This window comes from Coregonus clupeaformis, unplaced genomic scaffold (genome assembly GCF_020615455.1).
Source record: "Coregonus clupeaformis isolate EN_2021a unplaced genomic scaffold, ASM2061545v1 scaf0155, whole genome shotgun sequence".
Taxonomy (NCBI): domain Eukaryota; kingdom Metazoa; phylum Chordata; class Actinopteri; order Salmoniformes; family Salmonidae; genus Coregonus; species Coregonus clupeaformis.
The window spans coordinates 315,512-335,701 of record NW_025533610.1 but is presented as its reverse complement, the minus strand read 5'-3'; the positions used below and the strand labels follow the sequence as shown (position 1 = coordinate 335,701).

The window sequence follows — 20,190 nt, the reverse complement described above, 5'->3', positions numbered from 1 at the left end:
TCAGCAGGGTTCCACTCTCCCGACAGAGCCCGCACATGCAGAGCAAGGAACTGCTTATTACATGTTTAACTGTCAATGCCTAAATAAGCAACGTATATAACCCCTTATGGCAGTAAAGAGTTATATTAAATATGCCTTTACACTACTGATCAAAAGTTTTAGAACACCTACTCATTCAAGGGTTTTTATTTTTTACTATTTTCTACATTGTAGAATAATAGTGAAGACTTCAAAACTATGAAATAACACATATGGAATCATGTAGTAACCAAGAAAGTGTTAAACAAATTGTATATTTGAGATTCTTCAAGTAGCCACCCTTTGCCTTGATGACAGCTTTGCACACTCTTGGCATTCTCTCAACCAGCTTCATGAGGTAGTCACCTGGAATGGTTTTCCAACAGTCTTGAAAGAGTTCCCACATATGCTGAGCACTTGTTGGCTGTTTTTCCTTCACTCTGCGGTCCAACTAATCCCAAACCATCTCAACTGGGTTGAGGTTGGGTGATTGTGGAGGCCAGGTCATAGCCCTTACACAGCCTGGAGGTGATTTGGGTCATTGTCCTGTTGAAAAACAAATGATAGTCCCACTAAGCGCAAACCAGATGGGATGGCGTATCGTTGCAGAATGCTGTGGAAGCCATGCTGGTTAAGTGTGCCTTGAATTCTAAATAAATCACAGACAGTGTCACCAGGAAAGCACCCCCACACCATCACACTTCCTCCTCCATGCTTCACTGTGGGAATCACACATGCGGAGATCATCCGTTCACCTACTCTGCGTCTCACAAAGACACGGCGGTTGGAACCAAAAATCTCAAATTTGGACTCATCAGACCAAAAGGACAGATTTCCACCGGTCTAATGTCCATTGCTCGTGTTTCTTGGCCCAAGCAAGTCTCTTCTTATTATTGGTGTCCTTTAGTAGTGGTTTCTTTGCAGCAATTCGACCATGAAGGCTTGATTCATGCAGTCTCCTCTGAACAGTTGATGTTGAGATGTGTCTGTTACTTGAACACTGTGAAGCATTTATTTGGGCTGCAATCTGAGGTGCAGTTAACTCTAATGAACTTATCCTCTGCAGCAGAACTAACTCTGGGTCTTCCTTTCCTGTGGCGGTCCTCATGAGAGCCAGTTTCATCATAGCGCTTGATGGTTTTTGCGACAAACTTGCAAAGTTCATGAAATGTTCCAGATTGACTGACCTTCATGTCTTAAAGTAATGATGGACTGTCATTTCTCTTTGCTTATTTGAGCTGTTCTTGCCATAATATGGACATGGTCTTTTACCAAATAGGGCTATCTTCTGTATACCACCCCTACATTGTGACATAACAACTGATTGGCTCAAACGCATTAAGAAGGAAAGAAATTCCACATATTCACTTTTAACAAGGCACACCTGTTAATTGATATGCATTCCATGGTGACTACCTCATGAAGCTGGTTGAGAGAATGCCAAGAGTGTGCAAAGCTGTCATCAAGGCAAAGGGTGGCTACTTTGAAGAATCTCAAATATAAAATATATTTTGATTTGTTTAGTACATGATTCCATATGTGTTATTTCATAGTTTTGATGTCTTCACTATTATTCTAAACTCAGCAAAAAAAGAAACATCCCTTTTTCAGGACCCTGTCTTTCAAAGATAATTTGTAGAAATCCAAATAACTTCACAGATCTTCATTGTAAAGGGTTTAAACACTGTTTCCCATGCTTGTTCAATGAACCATAAACAATTAATGAACATGCACCTGTGGAACGGTCGTTAAGACACTAACAACTTACAGACGGTAGGCAATTAAGGTCAGTTATGAACTTACGACACTAAAGAGGCCTTTCTACTGACTCTGAAAAACACCAAAAGAAAGATGCCCAGGGTCCCTGCTCATCTGCGTGAACGTGCCTTAGGTATGCTGCAAGGAGGCATGAGGACTGCAGATGTGGCAAGGGCAATAAATTGCAATGTCCGTACTGTGAGACGCCTAAGACAGCACTACAGGGAGACAGGACGGACAGCTGATCGTCCTCGCAGCGGCAGACCACGTGTAACAACACCTACACAGGATCGGTACATCCGAATATCACACCTGCGGGACAGGTACAGGATGGCAACAACAACTGCCCGAGTTACACCAGGAACGCACAATCCCTCCATCAGTGCTCAGACTGTCCGCAATAGGCTGAGAGAGGCTGGACTGATGGCTTGTAGGCCTGTTGTAAGGCAGGTCCTCACCGGCAACAACGTCGCCTATGGGCAAAAACCCACCGTCGCTGGACCAGACAGGACTGGCAAAAAGTGCTCTTCACTGACGAGTCGCGGTTTTGCCTCACAAGGGGTGATGGTCGGATTTGTGTTTATCTTTCGAAGGAATGAGCGTTACACCGAGGCCTGTACTCTGGATCGATTTGGAGGTGGAGGGTCCGTCATGGTCTGGGGCGGTGTGTCACAGCATCATCGGACTGAGCTTGTTGTCATTGCAGACAATCTCAACGCTGTGCGTTACAGGGAAGACATCCTCCTCCTTCATGTGGTACCCTTCCTGTAGGCTCATCCTGACATGACCATCCAGCATGACAATGCCACCAGACATACTGCTCGTTCTGTGCGTGATTTCCTGCAAGACAGGAATGTCAGTGTTCTGCCACGGCCAGCGAAGAGCCCGGATCTCAATCCCATTGAGCACGTCTGGGACGTTGGATCGGAGGGTGAGGGCTAGGGCCATTCCCCCCAGAAATGTCTGGAAACTTGCAGGTGCCTTGGTGGAAGAGTGGGGTAACATCTCACAGCAAGAACTGGAAAATCTGGTGCAGTCCATGAGGAGATGCACTGCAGTACTTAATGTAGCTGGTGGCCACACCAGATACTGACTTACTTGTGATTTTGCTCCCCCCCCCTTTGTTCAGGGACACATTATTCAATTTATGTTAGTCACATGTCTGTGTAACTTGTTCAGTTTATGTCTCAGTTGGTGAATCGTGTTATGTTCATACAAATATTTACACATGTTAAGTTAAACGCAGTTGACAGTGAGGACGTTTCATTTTTTGCTGAGTTTACAATGTAGAAAATGTATATAAAGACAAGATTAAATCAAGAATAGTCTGATGGGTGACAATATTAGCCTATCACTTGTGAATGATGCCCAGCATAAGGCAAGAAACAAATATTTTTGTGTGTGACTTTTTCAAATCATAGTCGCACACCTCATGTAGCCTAGCTCATAGGCCTATATGTTTTGATAAGATGTGTATCACAACTAAAGTGGCCAAATAACTTATTAAAATGAAGCACATTAATCCGCTTTACAAATGGGTGTAGAGCCTAACTTGCATAGATACTGTACGTAGCGCGTGAGTTTCAAGGTTGGGGATGATCATTTTCACCATAAAAATGCACCTTTATAATAAAAGCATTACATACATAATCACATTTGTGGTCATATCTTCAATATGCACCTCTGAATTGGATAAGGACGCGCGCAGTTGCGTCCCTGATATGTCTGTCTTCACTTGTAGTCTGTGAGAAAGACCCAATCACGTGATGGAGAGCCGTGTGAGTGAGCGATGCATCGGAGCAGGCAGCACTCAGCGAGAAGTGCTGCAAAGGGCATGGATTTTCTTAGGGTGCATTATGGCCACACAAAGGGGATGCCGCTGTGAAGTTCATGGCATTATCAAGTGCTTCTCAAATTGTGAAATAGAGACTGATGAAGTGTGTACAGCCTGCGCAAAAAACAAAGCAGAGCTCATGCCTTTCAAGTGACTTTTTTCAAGTCATAATTAGAATTGCATCATACAGCCTTAAAATGTATTAAAAATCTAAACATATAGCCCAACGTTTGTAGAACAACTAAAGTTACATTAATAACTCTAAATTAAGCATATAGGAGGACATATTTCTTTGTTAACCGCTCAACACAGAATAGCCGTATGTGCGTACTCCCTCAAATCCTTTGGAGAAAATATCCTTTCTATTTTATTCAGCTTTATTCAATTGTATTCTTCATACTATAAAATCATAGAAAATAATTAAATGGAATTCTAAGCTAATCTTGTCTGCTAAATGAACTAGTGTAGCCCACAGGCATATGGCATAGCCAGATCCGGACCTAACATAAGGACAACTCAGAGTATGCTATTCTGTTCTTCTGAAATAGACTACATTTTCTTCATATCATGTTTCTTTAGACCTGTCTAAAATAAATAATGGATTTATTGTGAAGGTGTAGGCTATAGACTTTTTTAAATGTAGATGTTCCAAAGGTCTGCATCAGTGGGTTGTAGGCTGTGTGGAAGCCAGGAGATGTTAAATGTGTTTATGTTAATTAACAGTCAATTATCGTGAGACCGACAGTTATTTGCTTGACAATCACCGGCTGACGACATTTTGTGACAGCCACAGCACTACTTTGAAACGACATCCACAACGACCATGTTTTTCACTCAGTTTCAACCTTTTGTTAAACTTCTTTCTTCAAATTGATCATCACAGAGAGGTCAAAAAATGTAGCCTAACAGCGAGATTTAAAAGCATGATACTGTTTTGATGAATATGGTCTCCACAACAGCCCTAGGCACCACACCTAATTCTGCCAATAACCTCACCAACAGTGATTGGCTAGATTAATCTCACCTGGTCTAAAGCAGAAATGTTCAATCAAATACATGAAGTACATGTGGCACTACAGAACCAGGGCTGACTACCCTTGTCGTATAGGAACAGTTAAGTGGAAAAGGCAAGTGGGAAAGGACCCATGTGGCTCAGTCGGTAAAGCATGGCGCTTGCAACGGCAGGGTTGTGGGTTCGATTACCACGGGAGACCAGTACGAAAAAAAGTATGAAAATGTATGCACTACTGTAAATCGCTCTGAATAAGAGCGTCTGCTAAATGACTAAAATGTAAATGGTGTAGCTTTCAAAATTAAAGTTGACACCTGCCCTCTGTAACTCACCTGATAGGCTCGGTTGATTTGATTGGTAGCCCAAGCAGCATACTTCACATTGGACTTTTTCACTGTGGCGTTCACTTTGGGGCTGGCAGCAATGTGGCTTGCCGACTAGACGGAAAGAAGAAGAAGGGAGTGGAAAGCAGGGGAGAGAGGAAAGAGGAGAGGAAAGAAAGGTGTCGTCATATCAAACACATTGCGAAACTGCAATAAAAGCATAATTGAGATGAATGTGCAACCAACTCCACCGTGGGCAGGACGACAAAAATTGGCCCTACGACACGTGAAGAAAACGTTTACAGGAGAGGAAAAAGTTAGTGTTTTATTTAATGTCCCAGCCCCCGTGTGCAGTGTCACTTAATGGGCCCTAATTTCTCTAACACCATAGATAGCCGGTGATGACAGGGCCCGGCATGTCTTCGGAACCCGCAGTGCGGTGGAGAGCGAAGCGCGATGTGAATCATGCTCTCCGCTCGTCTCAGCTCCACTCAGAACCACAAAACCCATGTCTTTCCCATGCTACTGCCATCGTCTCCGCAGTGCAAACCCCACTAGGCTTAAACGGGCAGCACTTCAAAGGTGTCCCATGGACATGCTGAAACTTTAACTACACCCCAATCAACCTTGCCCCCCAGAATGTCGTCGTCCTCCGTGAGAGAGGATCCCCGCTAGTGCGGTGACACGGCACTGACTAGCACTAACTAACCTCACAGCGGTCACGGCTACCAACGACTAAGCTGTACCAGGTGCTCTGAACGACTAAGCAGAACCAATCAAATAGCTCTTCGGTGAGGAGCTGCCCTTCGGTGGTGTTCATGAAGCTTCACTGTCAACCAGAATCAGATGAAATGGTTAGAAAGTCATTGCCTTAGCACAATCCCATGTCAGGAACTAACTTGGACACACTTTATGATCAAATTTAAACCTGAAACCAGCGTTAGGCCAAAATACAAGTGGCAGTGGATGATTTGACAGAGGAACATAAAGACCTCTGTGTAACTACGTATGCCTTTCCTACACACTTCTCAGTAGTTGGTATTCAGACTTACCTTATGCAGGTGCGTAACGGGCTTTGCAGGCATGGTTCCCTTGAGCGCGCTGAATACATTTAATTCAACCACTGAAAACCCTCCCACTTGCTGCCCAACAGATTTTCTCGTGGAGTTTTCAGTACATTTATCTAAAGCCATCCCTTTTAATTTGGTGTACCTTCAATTTGAATTTTCTCGACAGACTCACTAAAATATATGGAGAGAACGGTTCAGAATAGGGATCAGTGAAACAAAGCCTTGTAGGCCTAAATACACGGATATTTGTCTCCTTTTCAGCACCAATTGCAAGATGTAAAAAAAAACTCTGATCTTGTATATTATCTACGATTAGGAAAGTATTTATATATAATAATAAAAAACAGGTTTGGAGAGCCTATACGCACAAAATATATTGGTAAATCAAAAATACAGTGGTTCGATTCATCCTGAAAGTTGACAATCAAATTGTTCAATCCATGAAGTATTGGAAGGTGAGAAAAGTGTACAGTAGGGGTTGAACAGTAGTCAATAAGTCTACCCTAACAATCCACACTAATCATGGAACTGTAATGAGAACAGTCCAGTCGTTGTGAACCGTGCGCCAGGCTCCAGGTTTAAACTGCTACGTATGGTCTGCGTTCCAGAATGATTCAAATAGGCTACATGTCTCAAATGATTGCACAACTTGTAATACGTTAGCCTAATATGATCCACTATTGCTAGCGATCCTCAGGAACAACCACACAAATCTGAAAGAGGAAAGAAAGGTAAACTAACTATGTAATGGAATGATGCAAAATGTAAGGAAAGGAACACTTAAGTGACAATTCTAAATGTATGTGGGTATAACTGACGGTGGCATGGTGAAATAGATCTAACTCAATTGTCATTTATATTTACAATCCCCGGCTTACTCATTTACCTAGCGCTTATCAATCGCTCTTATCAATGTGTAGAGAGAAAAGTGCATAAAAAGAAAATTACGGCCTCCCGAGTGGCACAGTGATCTAAGGCACTGCGAGGCGTCACTACAGATCCGGGATCGATCCCGGGCTGTGTCGCAGCAGGCCGCAACCGGGAGACCCATGAGGCGGCGCACAATTGGCCCAGCGTCGTCCAGGTTAGGGAAGGGTTTGGCCGGCTGGGATGTCCTTGTCCCATCGCGCTCTAGTGACTCCTTGTGGCGGCCGGGCGCATGCACGCTAACTTCGGTCACCAGCTGTACGCCGTTTCCTCCGACACATGGGTGCGGCTGGGTTCCGGGTTAAGCGAGCAGTGTGTCAAGAAGCAGTGCGGCTTGGCGGGGTCGTGTTTCGGAGGACGCATGGCCCTCGACCTTCGCCTCTCCCGACTCCTTTTTCCATTTACCCTGAAAGTAGTCTATGGGCAAGGAGAGACAGTCATCTACGGTTTGAATATGTTTAAATAGCCACTGCTAACATTAGCTAATTTTAACCCCATAGACTACTTTTAGAAAAATAAAGGTTAGTCTATAAAAGTGAAGATATCCCTTCAAAGACCATGAACGGATCCAGTGGTTGTGCCCCTTTCCGGGTATGAGATGTTTTGACTGCCTGAACCCCTGTGAGAGGAAACACTGGAAGGCCTGTGTCGCTGCTTCTCTCTGCTCTGGCCATCCACCCACCCTTATTCCTGCACTCTCCGTTTGTGTTCTTATGTCAGGACTCACTTACATATGATGCATTGGTGCTAACAGACAACTTCCTGTTTAAATAAATATGCAGATGAAAGGGGGGCATTTGGCGCAGACGAAATCAAAACGTTAACCTGGGACGGGGCTGGGGGCTGCCTGCGACTGAGACGCAGTGGCCCTCTCTTTCCCCTTTTCGTACTGCCACTGCTCTTATTTATTTTAGTCATGTTGGTCCTAAACATGAAAAAGGTCCCGTACAAAAGCCTAGAGGGATAATATGACCAAAATAAAGAGCTTGAAGGGGCAGACTTTTTCAAGCCGGGGGGTTTACCCACTGAGTGAGCATTGACCTGACCTGTCTGAAAGCTGGGCTCTGTGGTCACTACACAAAGCCAGTAGCAGGCCTGCACATTTTGACAAACCACAGGAGAAAAAGGATGACTTGTTGCTCTTTCACCCCCTCCCTCGCTCCTTTCATCATGCGACGGTTAGACGTTTGAACTCACCATATACAGACCGAACAAGGCCCTCATGTTTCTGTTGTTCAGCTTCAGAGCCTGGGCAAAATATTTTCTGGACAGCTCCAGGTTTTCCAGCCCCCCCTGGGTGTACTTCACCTATGAGACAAGGCATTAAAATATGAGGGGGTCTTACGCAATGGCTACATGGCATCTGAATAAGCACGACATGACAAGCCGTGTAAACATTTCGACATTCATGAGCGTGTATTCCCACTGACGTTAAGTGCAGCGGCCGGCTCCTCCATGTGAGAGGGAGCATTCACGTAGAGGGCTGGGGGAAACATCATTCCATAGTTAGGCCGCATGATGACGGACATGCAGAGAGTCATACCTACCTCAGCGTACTGCTCACAGTACAAGTGATTATGAGGGTTGGTCATCATCAGCTCCTCCAGACAGAAAGCTGCTTTTCCATAGCTGTGGAAACAAGGGAACAATGAATAGATTGATGACTACTAGCGATGGACATTTAATCTTTCAGCTTTAAAATAGTAAGGGGGGGGGGAAATGTGCTCTATTTCATCTGTGATGTAGTCTACCCATTCCAATCCGAGAGTGTACATTTGTTCTGCAGAAAGTTCTATTGCTGCCTTGGTTTACTGTACATTTTGGCAAGTTTGGATCTAGGAAGATGCAGACTAAGGGGATCTGGTGGCCTATGTGGTTATGTCTATATTGGCGAAACTCTTCAGTTTTGGAAAGTGGAACATTGAAAAGGAGAAGAGCGGGGGTCTCCAGACACACAGGATCAATCTGTCTGTCTGGGGATGTGTTTTTCACTCTGGTAATGTGTAGTTAAATACCTTCCTGAGGTCAGCGCTACAGTAGGAACTGGCACACTGTGCCCTACTCAAATGAGATCACTTCTCAGCAGACTGCTGAGCTGTTGACCTCACGCTAATCTGCAGCCATTCCACATCTAATACACAGTTTCCCCTTCAGGGGACCCGTCCAAGGGAAGGCAAGTTTATCACTCAGACGCACACAGTCAGAATTACACAGTCCACACACAATTCCCACGCCTTGACAGACTACATAAACCATATGACCCCAGAACACTAAAACAGGGCTATTAAACCAAATCGGACAAAACACACAAAAAAACAGAATTCAATTCTAGTGTAGAGAGACTGTACGTGATCCAGCATATGCTGTATCAGCGCTTGGAAATGCGCAGAAAAACCAAAATGGTGCTTGTGGGATCCTAAATGACGCAAGATATGGATGCTAATTTGTAGCCATTTCACTGCCAGCGAGGGAGAGAGGAGGGAAAAAAACACTGACGCAAGTTGGGTGTTTTGGCGGGAACACAGGCCCAAATGCTGCCTCGCACGACATGAAGAGACTATCGGCCCATTTAGAGTCTGTTTAAAGGACTTCAAAGACAGAGAGCCACACCATGAGAGTGGAGGGGAGAGCGAGGGGCGAGTTGGAGTGAGAGGGAGAGAAACTGGGGGGGGAGAAGAGAGAGAGAAAGAGCGAGAGAGATCGGGGTATTTGGAAGGTTGGGGGGCTGCTTACAATTACCACTTCCTCCCCATAAAGACTTTCAGATGTGCTCCTGCAGTGGCCCCGGCCTGCAGCGGAGAGGAGAGAGGAGAGGCAGCCTCCATCACCAGGCAGAGGCCTGGCTGACTGCAGTACCGCACCCTCCAATCTCCACCCATCATCACCACCACTCAGCTCCAACTCCCTAAGCCTGGGCTCAGAGACCACGGTGCTAGCTCGGGGTGGTAGCATTGTTAGTATGACTCACACAATTGCTTTGTTTTCTTTGAACACCAAACCAGACAATGGTTGGTTTTTGGTGCTACCAATTGTAATACCACAGTTTGACTGAATTCCAGCCCAAAGCTTTTTCCCAACTAGACTGGGCAAACGGATCAAGATTCCGCCATTAGACTGTGAAAACTGACCACAGAAAGTCATCATGCTCTGTCGGATGACCAGGCCAATCTGAACCAATAGACAGTAGTTAAATAAAGACTAATTCAACAGCACTAAAAGCTCAGATGATTCTCAATGAGTCGAAGCATCTCAACGGTTCAACGCAACAATAACAAAAAGGCGCAATCTCAATAACGTCCGAATATCCCTCAGCAGTATGAGGATTATTCAAAGAAAGTTTCCACTGTGTTAGGCTATTAATTACTGTCATAATGTTTGAACACTGATGCCTGTAGACCCATGTAACAATGGCAGGCGAGAATCCGTGAGTGATTTGTATATTTTTAGCTTGCGGGGTGCTACACAGTGAGGGCGGAATCGTTTATTTCTCTTCCTCTCTTCTCCATCAGCCTCTGGTTTTTCTGGCTCTGGAAAGAAAGTGCCACCAACTTCTCCTGGGAATCACTCTGCAGCCACTCTCCCTCCCTCTCTCTCTGTGGAAAAGAGAGGCGATAATGCCATGCTGTCCGGAAGAGGATGGGAGGGGGAAAAAGGGCGTTTGTAACCCAAAATACAGAAAAGAGAAAAGAAATTGACACGCCTGTAGATAAGGGGCTCGGGGAGTGAATGGGGTGATATTAGAAAAGTTGGGCTAAACTGGGAGATAATCCGCTCACCCCTGGATTTCCTCCCGCTACTACAGCAATAAAGCCCCTCGGGACAAAAACATGAAATATCCAATAAGCATCCCTCTCACTACGCTAAACATTCCTGCAGACACTGCCCTCTTGCCAGGGTGACAGCAGAGCCGGTGTGCTGCTCACACAACCACACACATACACCAGAGCGCTTACACACACAAACACACCTCCGTGAAAGACGGCTGCTTCCCTGACTCCTAAGCCCCCAAGACAATTAAGGAGGGATAAAAAGTGACACAAAACAAAAACATTTCTTGCAATGCTCTTGTTTTGGGAGGCTGACAATTACCCCTGGCAACAGAGATATCAGTAGGGGGTTGTCTTACCCCCCATACGTATGAGTGGGGGGCTTAGGGACAAAATCCTATTACCCTCCTCTCCATGTGACAAACAAAGACAGGGGCTCAAAGCAGACCCCTGGCTGAGTTAGGCATTTCACCGCCCCTCTCCATTGTGCCCATCCTAATACATCCTCTCTGGGATCAAGCCGTCAGTTCAGCCACCGAGACTGGGAGAGGAGAGGAGTTACTGCTTACAGACACTCCCCACTCTGTCTCACCCCCCTGAGTCTGTTAGAAGCTGACAGATGCCCCTGGGAGATATGATAAGGTGCCGCCTCCAGGTCTTGACACCAGGGAGTGCTGACACACTGCTGGCACAGCACTCACCACTGGAATAAGTCAGTAAAAACAATGTGGGTAAATTCATCACAAGTGACGTAGGGTAATGAGTTAAATGAATGTGATAAAGAAATGCGATGATTACTCGTGCTCGTTGATGTAGAGTTCCGACAGCTCGTGCCACGCTTCCTGGTCCCCGACGAACCTGTAAAAAAGTGAGAAATGTAGGGAGTCTCCCATTGAGTATGCTTTTCATCACCATCACACCATGCTATTTAGAACCTTATTAGCAAGAGGATCATCAACAATAACCTCTCTAATGTATAGTACAACAGCTGAAATATCAATGTTTCAAATCAATCCAAATCATGGCATTATATAACTAGGCTAACATAGACGGACAGGGCAGACAGGCAGAGCTCCCAAGATGGGGGGTTGAGCAGGGTTGGGGGGTCTCATGGACAGGTTGTGGCCCAGCCCGGCTCAAATCGAATGAAAACCCCCTTTTAATTAAAAAGACCAGGGGAGGTGCGAATGAGGAGGAGGTCGTCCAAATCCTCTTGTAAAACACTACTCACTGCTCCAGATACTCATTGAGCTCGCGAATGGCCTCGGCACTCTTCCCCTGGGCCTTCAGAATGGAGATCTTCCTCTTCCTCGCCGCCTGTGGAGATCAGCATCAACAGAGGATTAGTAAGGTCTTAGCTCCTCAAGTGTTTGTCCGAGGAGAGGGGTTCTCCTCAGTGCTCACACAAATAAAAAGGGAGAGGAAAGAAAGGAGGAGGGTATGTGTTAAATGAGTCTGGGAGTCTTGGAACTGTGCTCAGGTGGAAATTGGGGAGGTGGTGGGGTTTGGGATGTTGGTCAAAGCTACCCGCCTCTGCTCCTGGCCGATCCCCCTGGGGATAGGGACCATGAGTTCAAAGAACGCCAAGTCTATTGGGAGTGGAGGACTGGAGTGGTGGGAATCAGGATTTTACATTTTCTCTACGGAATCATCAGCCAACAGCATTGATGTGATGTGGTGATGTTCAGTACCAAATAATTTCATTTCAGTTAAGTGATATCTTCATTTAGGAGAGAGATATTGACTGCATGAACCAGCCTTACTGAGCACTTTTCTGTTACAGTTCTTCCACAGCGGTGAGAAGCCTCGTTACTTAAAATGCTGATGTCCCTTTTAAGGCGACTATTATTGATATTGTTATGGGGCAACTTTAAATTGATGTGCCAGCATCTCATAAGAGGTAATGGTTAGCTAGGCTATATCTGTGGAAGGAAGAACACAAATCATGAGTAAACGTTTGAGAGTCGGCATGTGTGAGCTTAGAGGCTGAGATAAAGTGGTGAGTCATCCCCATCTAAGTGGGAAAAACATTGCCTTACCCCAAACCCAACGGCCAGCGCATTCAGAATGAGCTTCTGAAGCCTAGCTAACTTACATCAGCCTCCAATTGCCGTTTTTTTTCATTTTGATGGTGAAGTGACCTTAAGGTGGATTAGATTCTCATCAATCTGAATCAGAAAGTATTACGCCCGCTCCTCTGACTTTTCCAGGCGGCGTTTTGGTGTGTGTGTGAGTACCTAACAGCGGGCTGCTGTTGCCATTAGAATTGTGCTGCCCTGCCTGCCATGGCCCATTTTATTTATGGACTGGCATTTGATTGAGTGGGGCTTCCTTTCTCCCACACTCATAACCAAAGCCATTGAGGGCTGTGCATGAGTCACGTCTGAGCGGCCATAAATCTGGGAATCCACTGACACCGCCGTCACAATAAATCCACTTATCCATCACCCTGGGACAGGGACCTGCACTACAGCCTGGCTATGGTGCTTACTCTAACACACAGACGCGAACAGACACATGCACACACACTAACCTAAAGTCAGCGATTTCTAATAAATATCTAGATTATTCTTGACCTGTATTATTGGGGGGGGGGTCACAACAACCATATTTCCTCTTCTCTCCCCCCTCTGCCCATAAAACACATATCTCCTCAAAAGATCACACTATTCTACATGGACCATATTCTACTGGGGCTTGATGCTATGTGAGATTAAGGAATTTATACTCACTTCTAACCAAATTGCTAACATATGGATTTTCCCTGTCCGATACCAAAAATCTGTCAGAACACCTCATTTCAGTGTGGATCTTGCAATTGTAGGCCTACCCCACACCCCTCTCTTTCCCCCTTCCTCTCTTTCTTTCCCAGTCCTTTTCTCCTGATAAAGAACCACTTGGGGCTCGCTCAGAACATATGGAAGTTGGTAGCCCCGAAGGAGTCACACGGAACTTTATTAAATGCGGAGCTCTCCCAAACCGCTCCTCCTCTTGCTCTCTCCCCCTCTCCAAACTAATGGTCCAGAAGAACCTGGCAGCAGGGATAATCCCGCCGTTGTCATGATTCTTTTTTAATTAGGGTTCTCGAGGAGCACTCAGAGTGGAGCACTGGATTGTTTAAATCACCCCTGGCTCTGACTGTGAGGACTACACTGGACACCTAGATAGCCTATGTTATAATAATGTTATATAACATACATGGAGGGAGAGATGGAGGGGTTGAGAATGGAGGGGATGGAGGGAGGAGATGAAGGCGAGAGAGAAGAATACAGAGAAAAATGGGGGGGGGCCCATGAACGACGCAATGTGCCGCTGTTGTGAAACAGCTAGTAGATTAAGGTATTATTGCATTAAAAGCAACAACGACACTAAAACATTCAGAGTAAAACATTGGTGTACAGTAAAAAAAAAAAAATTACAGATGTTTCAAATACCTAAGAGCTGAGGGAGTTTTACATGTATTACTTGGAATCAAAGTCTACTAAGGCATGCAGAAATCAAATACAGAAGCATTGTCTAAATAGTGCCTAAATATAAAGGCTGCAAAGAGCCAATATTTTCAATTTCAACAGGATCTAGTTTCAGCTCAGTAGAAATCTGAGCGTATCATGACCTCTGTAAAAACTCTCTTGTCCTACACTCTAATTGCATACAATTCTAGGCCAACCTCAGTAAGGGATTCTCAGCGACCTCAATTGCTTTCTCAATAAATACTAGCTATGTTTCTACACACCAATTAGGATGAAATGAGGGTCGGAATTCCATTTATCAGATGAATCATCCACAGTGTCATTTGGACTCCAAATGAATAATTAATTAAGTTACCTTTTGTATGAAAATGTGGTAGACAGACACTAGGCTATAGCCTTTTAGCCAAAGTTCTCAAAGAAAAAGAAAAAAAGACGAGCAAAGCACAAAAAATGCATTTACGCAAGCAGACGAGAATTTCGCCAGATCATTGCTGTAGGTATTGGAACACAATAAAACTATGGAAGGGCTAAGAGTTCGACACATTCTTTGGACACCACCATGGCAGAGAAACCTTGAGCAATTTCTGATGATTCAACAATTTTGGTTAATGGGTACCACATCTATTCCACAGCCTGTAATTACAACAGCTCAGTTTCCAATCTCCAGCTCGGCATGCTGGGATGCCTCACAAGTCCTTGCTGTGAACGCCAATTTTCCGCCATTTCTTTGAGCTACATCCCCTCCCTCATTGTACAGAACATGTTAGAGAACATGCTGGACTGGGATCAGAGGAGATCCTCCTGTAGCTCAGTTGGTAGAGCATGGCGCTTGCAACGCCAGGGTAGTGGGTTCGATTCCCATGGGGGGCCAGTATTAAAAATTTATGCACTTACTAACTAAGTCGCTCTGGATAAGAGCGTCTGCTAAATGACTAAAATGTAAAAAGGAAATGTAAAGACAGGTGACCTAAATGATGTCAGCCCCCATCCACACCACACCCTCACCAGCCAGGACAGGTTGGTGGGGAAAAAGCTGGTCTGGAGGACACCAGGGGACAGTGAGGACCTGTTTCCATTCCCGCCCTCAGGTTTAACCGAAAGGGCGCTGGTGTTCCGGGTGACATCCACCCAGCCTTTGGAGATCAGGAAACGGAGTGATCCCATTCCAGGACATCGCCTGGGTGTTGCTCTGATTGTCTGGCGAGTACTAGTACCCACCATTCCCACAAGGGTACTATTCCCAAGGCACCTCCCATTTCCCATTGGAGAAGATCTCACTACCCAAAGAATGAAGAGGGCAATGCATATTTGAACTAGTTTATCCATTAAGTAAACTATTACGTGTCATAGGTAGAGCTCCTAGAAAGCCTTTGATAATTCCGAACCCGGTAGACTTTCAGCAAAGTCTGCCTAAAACATTGTCCTTTGCGAAGGCTGATTTTACTCTCTGCCCTTCCAAGGTCAATTTAGGGCTGGGCGATAAGGCCAAAATATAATATTTTTCTAATTTTTGACAGTATGCCAGTATTTGACGGTATTTTATGATTCTGAATAATACAAGTTCTAAATATGCTTTATGGGTAGTGCATAGGCATGGGCGGTATATAGCGTATATACCGTATACCGGGGTATTTGGAAATGGCCACGGGATGGTTTTTCAATACTGTCAAGACTATTTATTTAACGTTTTTTTATTTACACATTTGAATATTTGTAGTTACTTTTTAAGTAAATACCTGCAGTCAACTTGTGTAATACGTTAGGAGAAAAAGAAGATTGCGTTCTTCATTTCACCTGCCACATTATTCTTCATTATGAAGCTTACCGGTAGTCCCCAGTCACGTGGTGTTTGTTTACAAGCACACAACGACGAGAGACCGGAGCCTTGTGAGTCACTCACTGATGTGCAGCACGCGCCAGGTGATCTAGTTACAGTATGGAATTCACAACTAAATGTTTGCCTGCTAGATATGTATCATTTGATTTACACAACATGCCTACCACTTTGAAGATACAAAATATGTTTTATTGTGAAAGAAACAAATAATAAGAAAAAAATAAAGAAAACTTGAGCGTGCATGAATATGATGCTGCCACCACCATGCTTCACTGTGGGGATGGTGTTCTCGGGGTGATGAGAGGTGTTGGGTTTGCGCCAGACATAGCGTTTTCCTTGATGGCCAAAAAGCTCAATTTTAGTCTCACCTGACCAGAGTACCTTCTTCCATATGTTTGGGGAGTCTCCCACATGCCTTTTGGTTAAACACCAAACATGTTTGCTTATTTTGTTCTTTAAGCAATGGTTTTTTTCTGGCCACTCTTCCATAAAGCCCAGCTTATAATGGATTTAATGGTGCTCCGTGGGATGTTCAAAGTTCTGAAGGTAATTGTTTGCATCAGATCTTATTTAGAGCTTCATAGCAAAGGGGGAGAATACATATGCACGCACCACTTTTCCATTATTTATTTATTTTTGAATTTTTTGAAACAAGTTATTTTTTTCATTTCACTTCACCAATTTGGACTATTTTGTGTATGTCCATTACATGAAATCCAAATAAAAATCCATTTAAATTACAGGTTGTAATGCAACAAAATAGGAAAAACGCCAAGGGGAATGAATACTTTTGCAAGGCACTGTCTTTTACAGTTTACCGCCCAGCCCTAGTTCAGTTTGCAGCCATAATACTCAAATACAGCAAATGGCGCTAACAACTAAGCACAAGTAGGCTAATTGACAGAACTATCAATGCTAATGCAAGCTAGCTAATGAGTGAGAGATATGTTAAAAGGGACATAAAAATTGTATCCATTATTTAATCTGACTGGGGAAGTAGATAAAGGGCTTCATTGCCAAAATCCCGAAGTATCCCTTTAAAAGAGTTCAGTGTTTTCCAACTGGAAAACAACTATCTAAAGTCAGCTTGAAAGATTAAATCTAGCTACCATTATGGAAACTACTTTTGTGAATATAAACCAGATGTTGGAAACACACTGAAATCTCTCTTCCACCTGTCACAGACACTGGTGGATTGGAGTTCGCCAGAGACGAGTTTGGCAAAAAATGTAGGCTGGGCAATCCACCGCGATTGAACACCTTGGACAAACACCTGCATTTTTGTTCTTTAAAGCCAGCGAACAAAACCATTTCCAAGACTTCAGACCCTATTGGTGATTCACTCATGTTAATTATCTATACTGAACAAAAATATTAACACAACATGCAACAATTTCAAAGATGTTACTGAATTACAGTTTATATAAGGAAATCAGTCAATTGAAATAAATTCATTAGGCCCTAATCTATGGATTTGACATAACTGGGAGGGCATAAGCCCACCCACTGAAGAGCCAGGCCCAGCCAATCAGAATGAGTTTTTACCCACAAAAGGGCTTTATTACAGACAGAAATACTCCTCAGTTTCATCAGCTGTCCGGGTGGCTGGTCTCAGACGATCCCGCAGGTGAAGAAGCCGGATGTGGAGGTCCTGGGCTGGCGTGGTTACAAGTGGTCTACGGTTGTGAGGCCAGTTGGACGTACTGCCACTTTCTCTAAAACAACGATGGAGGCAGCTTATGGTAGAGAAATGAACATTCAATTATCTGGCAACAGCTTTGGTGGACATTCCTGCAGTCAGCATGCCAATTGCACACTCCCTCAAAACTTGAGACATCTGTGGCATTGTGTTGTGTGACAAAACTGCACATTGTAGAGTTGCCTTTTATTGTCCCCAGGACAAGGTGCACCTGTGTAATGATCATGCTCTTTAACCAGCTTCTTGATATGCCACACCTGTCAGGTGGATGGATTATCTTGGCAATGGAGAAATGCTCACTAACAGGGATGTAAACAAATTGGAGAGAAATAAGCTTTTTGTGCATATGGAAAACTTCTGGGATGTTTTATTTCAACTCATGAAACCATGTTGCGTTTATATTTTTGTTCAGTATATTTATTGCTGAGGTTGTGGAAGTGCCTGCACTGGCAACTTGACGACCAAAAGCAGTTTCTCAGGAGGCATCACAGCCTATACAAACTAACTTGCTCTTCCCTTCCCACCACATGTCTTGTCTTCCATGACAGAGTATTTAATGTGCTTACAATTGAAATAGGACATGGTGGATCTAACCTGTGTAAAACAAATAGATCTCTCATTTTAATAGAAGAACGAATAGTGTGACTGGTTTGGTCCAACAGAAACAGAGAGTAAAATAAAAAAATGACGGTAAATGACAAAGTGAAGAAGGTGAAAAGGGGTCTGAACGATGGGGAGCAGACAGTTACACTACAGGGAATCCATAGAGATGAGGGGGCAATTCTTCCACACCAGAAAGAAGGGGAGGTGACTGCATCAGAGCATACCCAAGTTTATTGATTTTGTCAGCAAGGCGTCCGTTTGTTTGAAACAGACAGTCGGTGAGGTGCAGAATCCTCACATAGTGTCCAAAGAACAAATGTTTATGCTTCGTCTCTCGCACTTTGCCAGCCAAGAGAAAATGTTGAATATATCTAAGCAAGTTCATGTGTCAGGGCAATACAGAAACTTGTTGAACGTCTACAGGAGGACTGCCAAAACAAATAAGGTCATGGTTTCTTTTGAAAAACTTTAAAACATGTATTTTCTTGTGTGGCCACATGTCCTTATGGAAACAATTAACAGCAGGTACAATGTGTTTTGGGTTGGTGGTGGGGGATTGGCGGAACACTGGATAGACATGGTCTTGCAAGTCATTCAGCTGAAATTCAATATAAATTGAGAGAAGATTGTATGGAACTTAAAGCATGGAAGTTAAAGCAATAGTGTATATCTAAAGGCTATACCCACTTATAATCTGACGGACTCAAATGGTTAACTGCTGTGTAAACCACAGGGTTGCATTTGTTGGAATTGTTTTGTGGGAAAAACTGTTTTGCTACATCACTATGATAATGCAGACTAATTGGCAGATACAGTTATACAGATGACATACAAAATACAACATGTGGATAGAACTGATACAGCAAGTGGCGATCAAGATAGTGGTAAAGTAGCAGCCTTGTCAGAGCCCAGACGCTCTACAAATCTCACAGTGCATTATGCATGGGCCGAAGATTTAATATAACAAGAACTTGAGTAAAAGTCAAAGGCTTCTTGTATCTGTTTCTACTGTTTAGAAGTGAACGCTGAGCTTTACACCTGAAGAAGGGATGCACATTTCGATCAATTTTGCTGCGGACTAACCGACCCTCATTAACCGGTAAAAAAAAATCCAGACAGTAAAATGATGTGACTAACAGAAAATTCTATGCATGCATACAAGGAACTGACATTTTTAATTAAGAGAAACATGCAACAATAGCAAACCTATCGTCTTTCAGTCAAAAGGCTATAGCCTATTATTTAACATGAAACTCCTGTAATGAAGCAGCTAACAAAACGTAATTTTCAAATGCAATTTGCGGGAAAACCCTGTTCTAAACAGCGCACCTAATGCGAGCGGTTCCATATGTGACAGATGAAAATCTCAGTTAGAAACATAGAACGAGGGGGACTCTAATAGCAACAACTAGGATGGCTTCTGGCTTCTGGACAACGAAAGAAAGTTGATATGAAAACCAATAGAACAGGAGAGAAATGCTGGTTAATAGTACGAGGAAGTCAAAATAATTGCCTCCACGTTTCTATGGATGGATTTTGGCTACTAGGCTATTTTGAAGCAAGGTAAAACATGCCTCATTATTTGAAGTAAAGTAAAACGTTCAGGTTTCAAACAATCATACTGCCTCAAGTTAACATTGCAAAGTGGTGGGTGACACGCTGATAGCCTAACCTTTTGAGCTACTCTCACGCTGTTTTACAGGTGATTGGCTATTCCGCACCTCAAACAAGGCTATGTATGCTGTGCGTGTGTGATAAATAATATACATGACTAACGAAAATACACAAGCACCTATTTAATACCACTAAATTATGAAAATGTACTTATAAGCATAACCAGTAAAAATGCTTTTTCATGAACATCCCTAACCT

At 43.9% G+C, this 20,190-nt stretch overlaps 1 protein-coding gene across 1 annotated transcript in view; it reads right to left on the bottom strand.

Moving 5' to 3' along the window:
* LOC121558599 (ER membrane protein complex subunit 2) overlaps window positions 1–20,190 on the bottom strand; it is a 66,779-nt gene that overhangs the window by 7,949 nt on the left and 38,640 nt on the right. The window contains exons 6-10 of the mRNA XM_041871988.2: window positions 11,941–12,026; window positions 11,508–11,567; window positions 8,490–8,571; window positions 8,140–8,250; window positions 4,955–5,059 (exon numbers count right to left, since the gene is read on the bottom strand). Coding sequence (XP_041727922.1) covers window positions 4,955–5,059; window positions 8,140–8,250; window positions 8,490–8,571; window positions 11,508–11,567; window positions 11,941–12,026 — 444 coding nt within the window. The remainder of the gene's footprint in view (window positions 1–4,954; window positions 5,060–8,139; window positions 8,251–8,489; window positions 8,572–11,507; window positions 11,568–11,940; window positions 12,027–20,190) is intronic.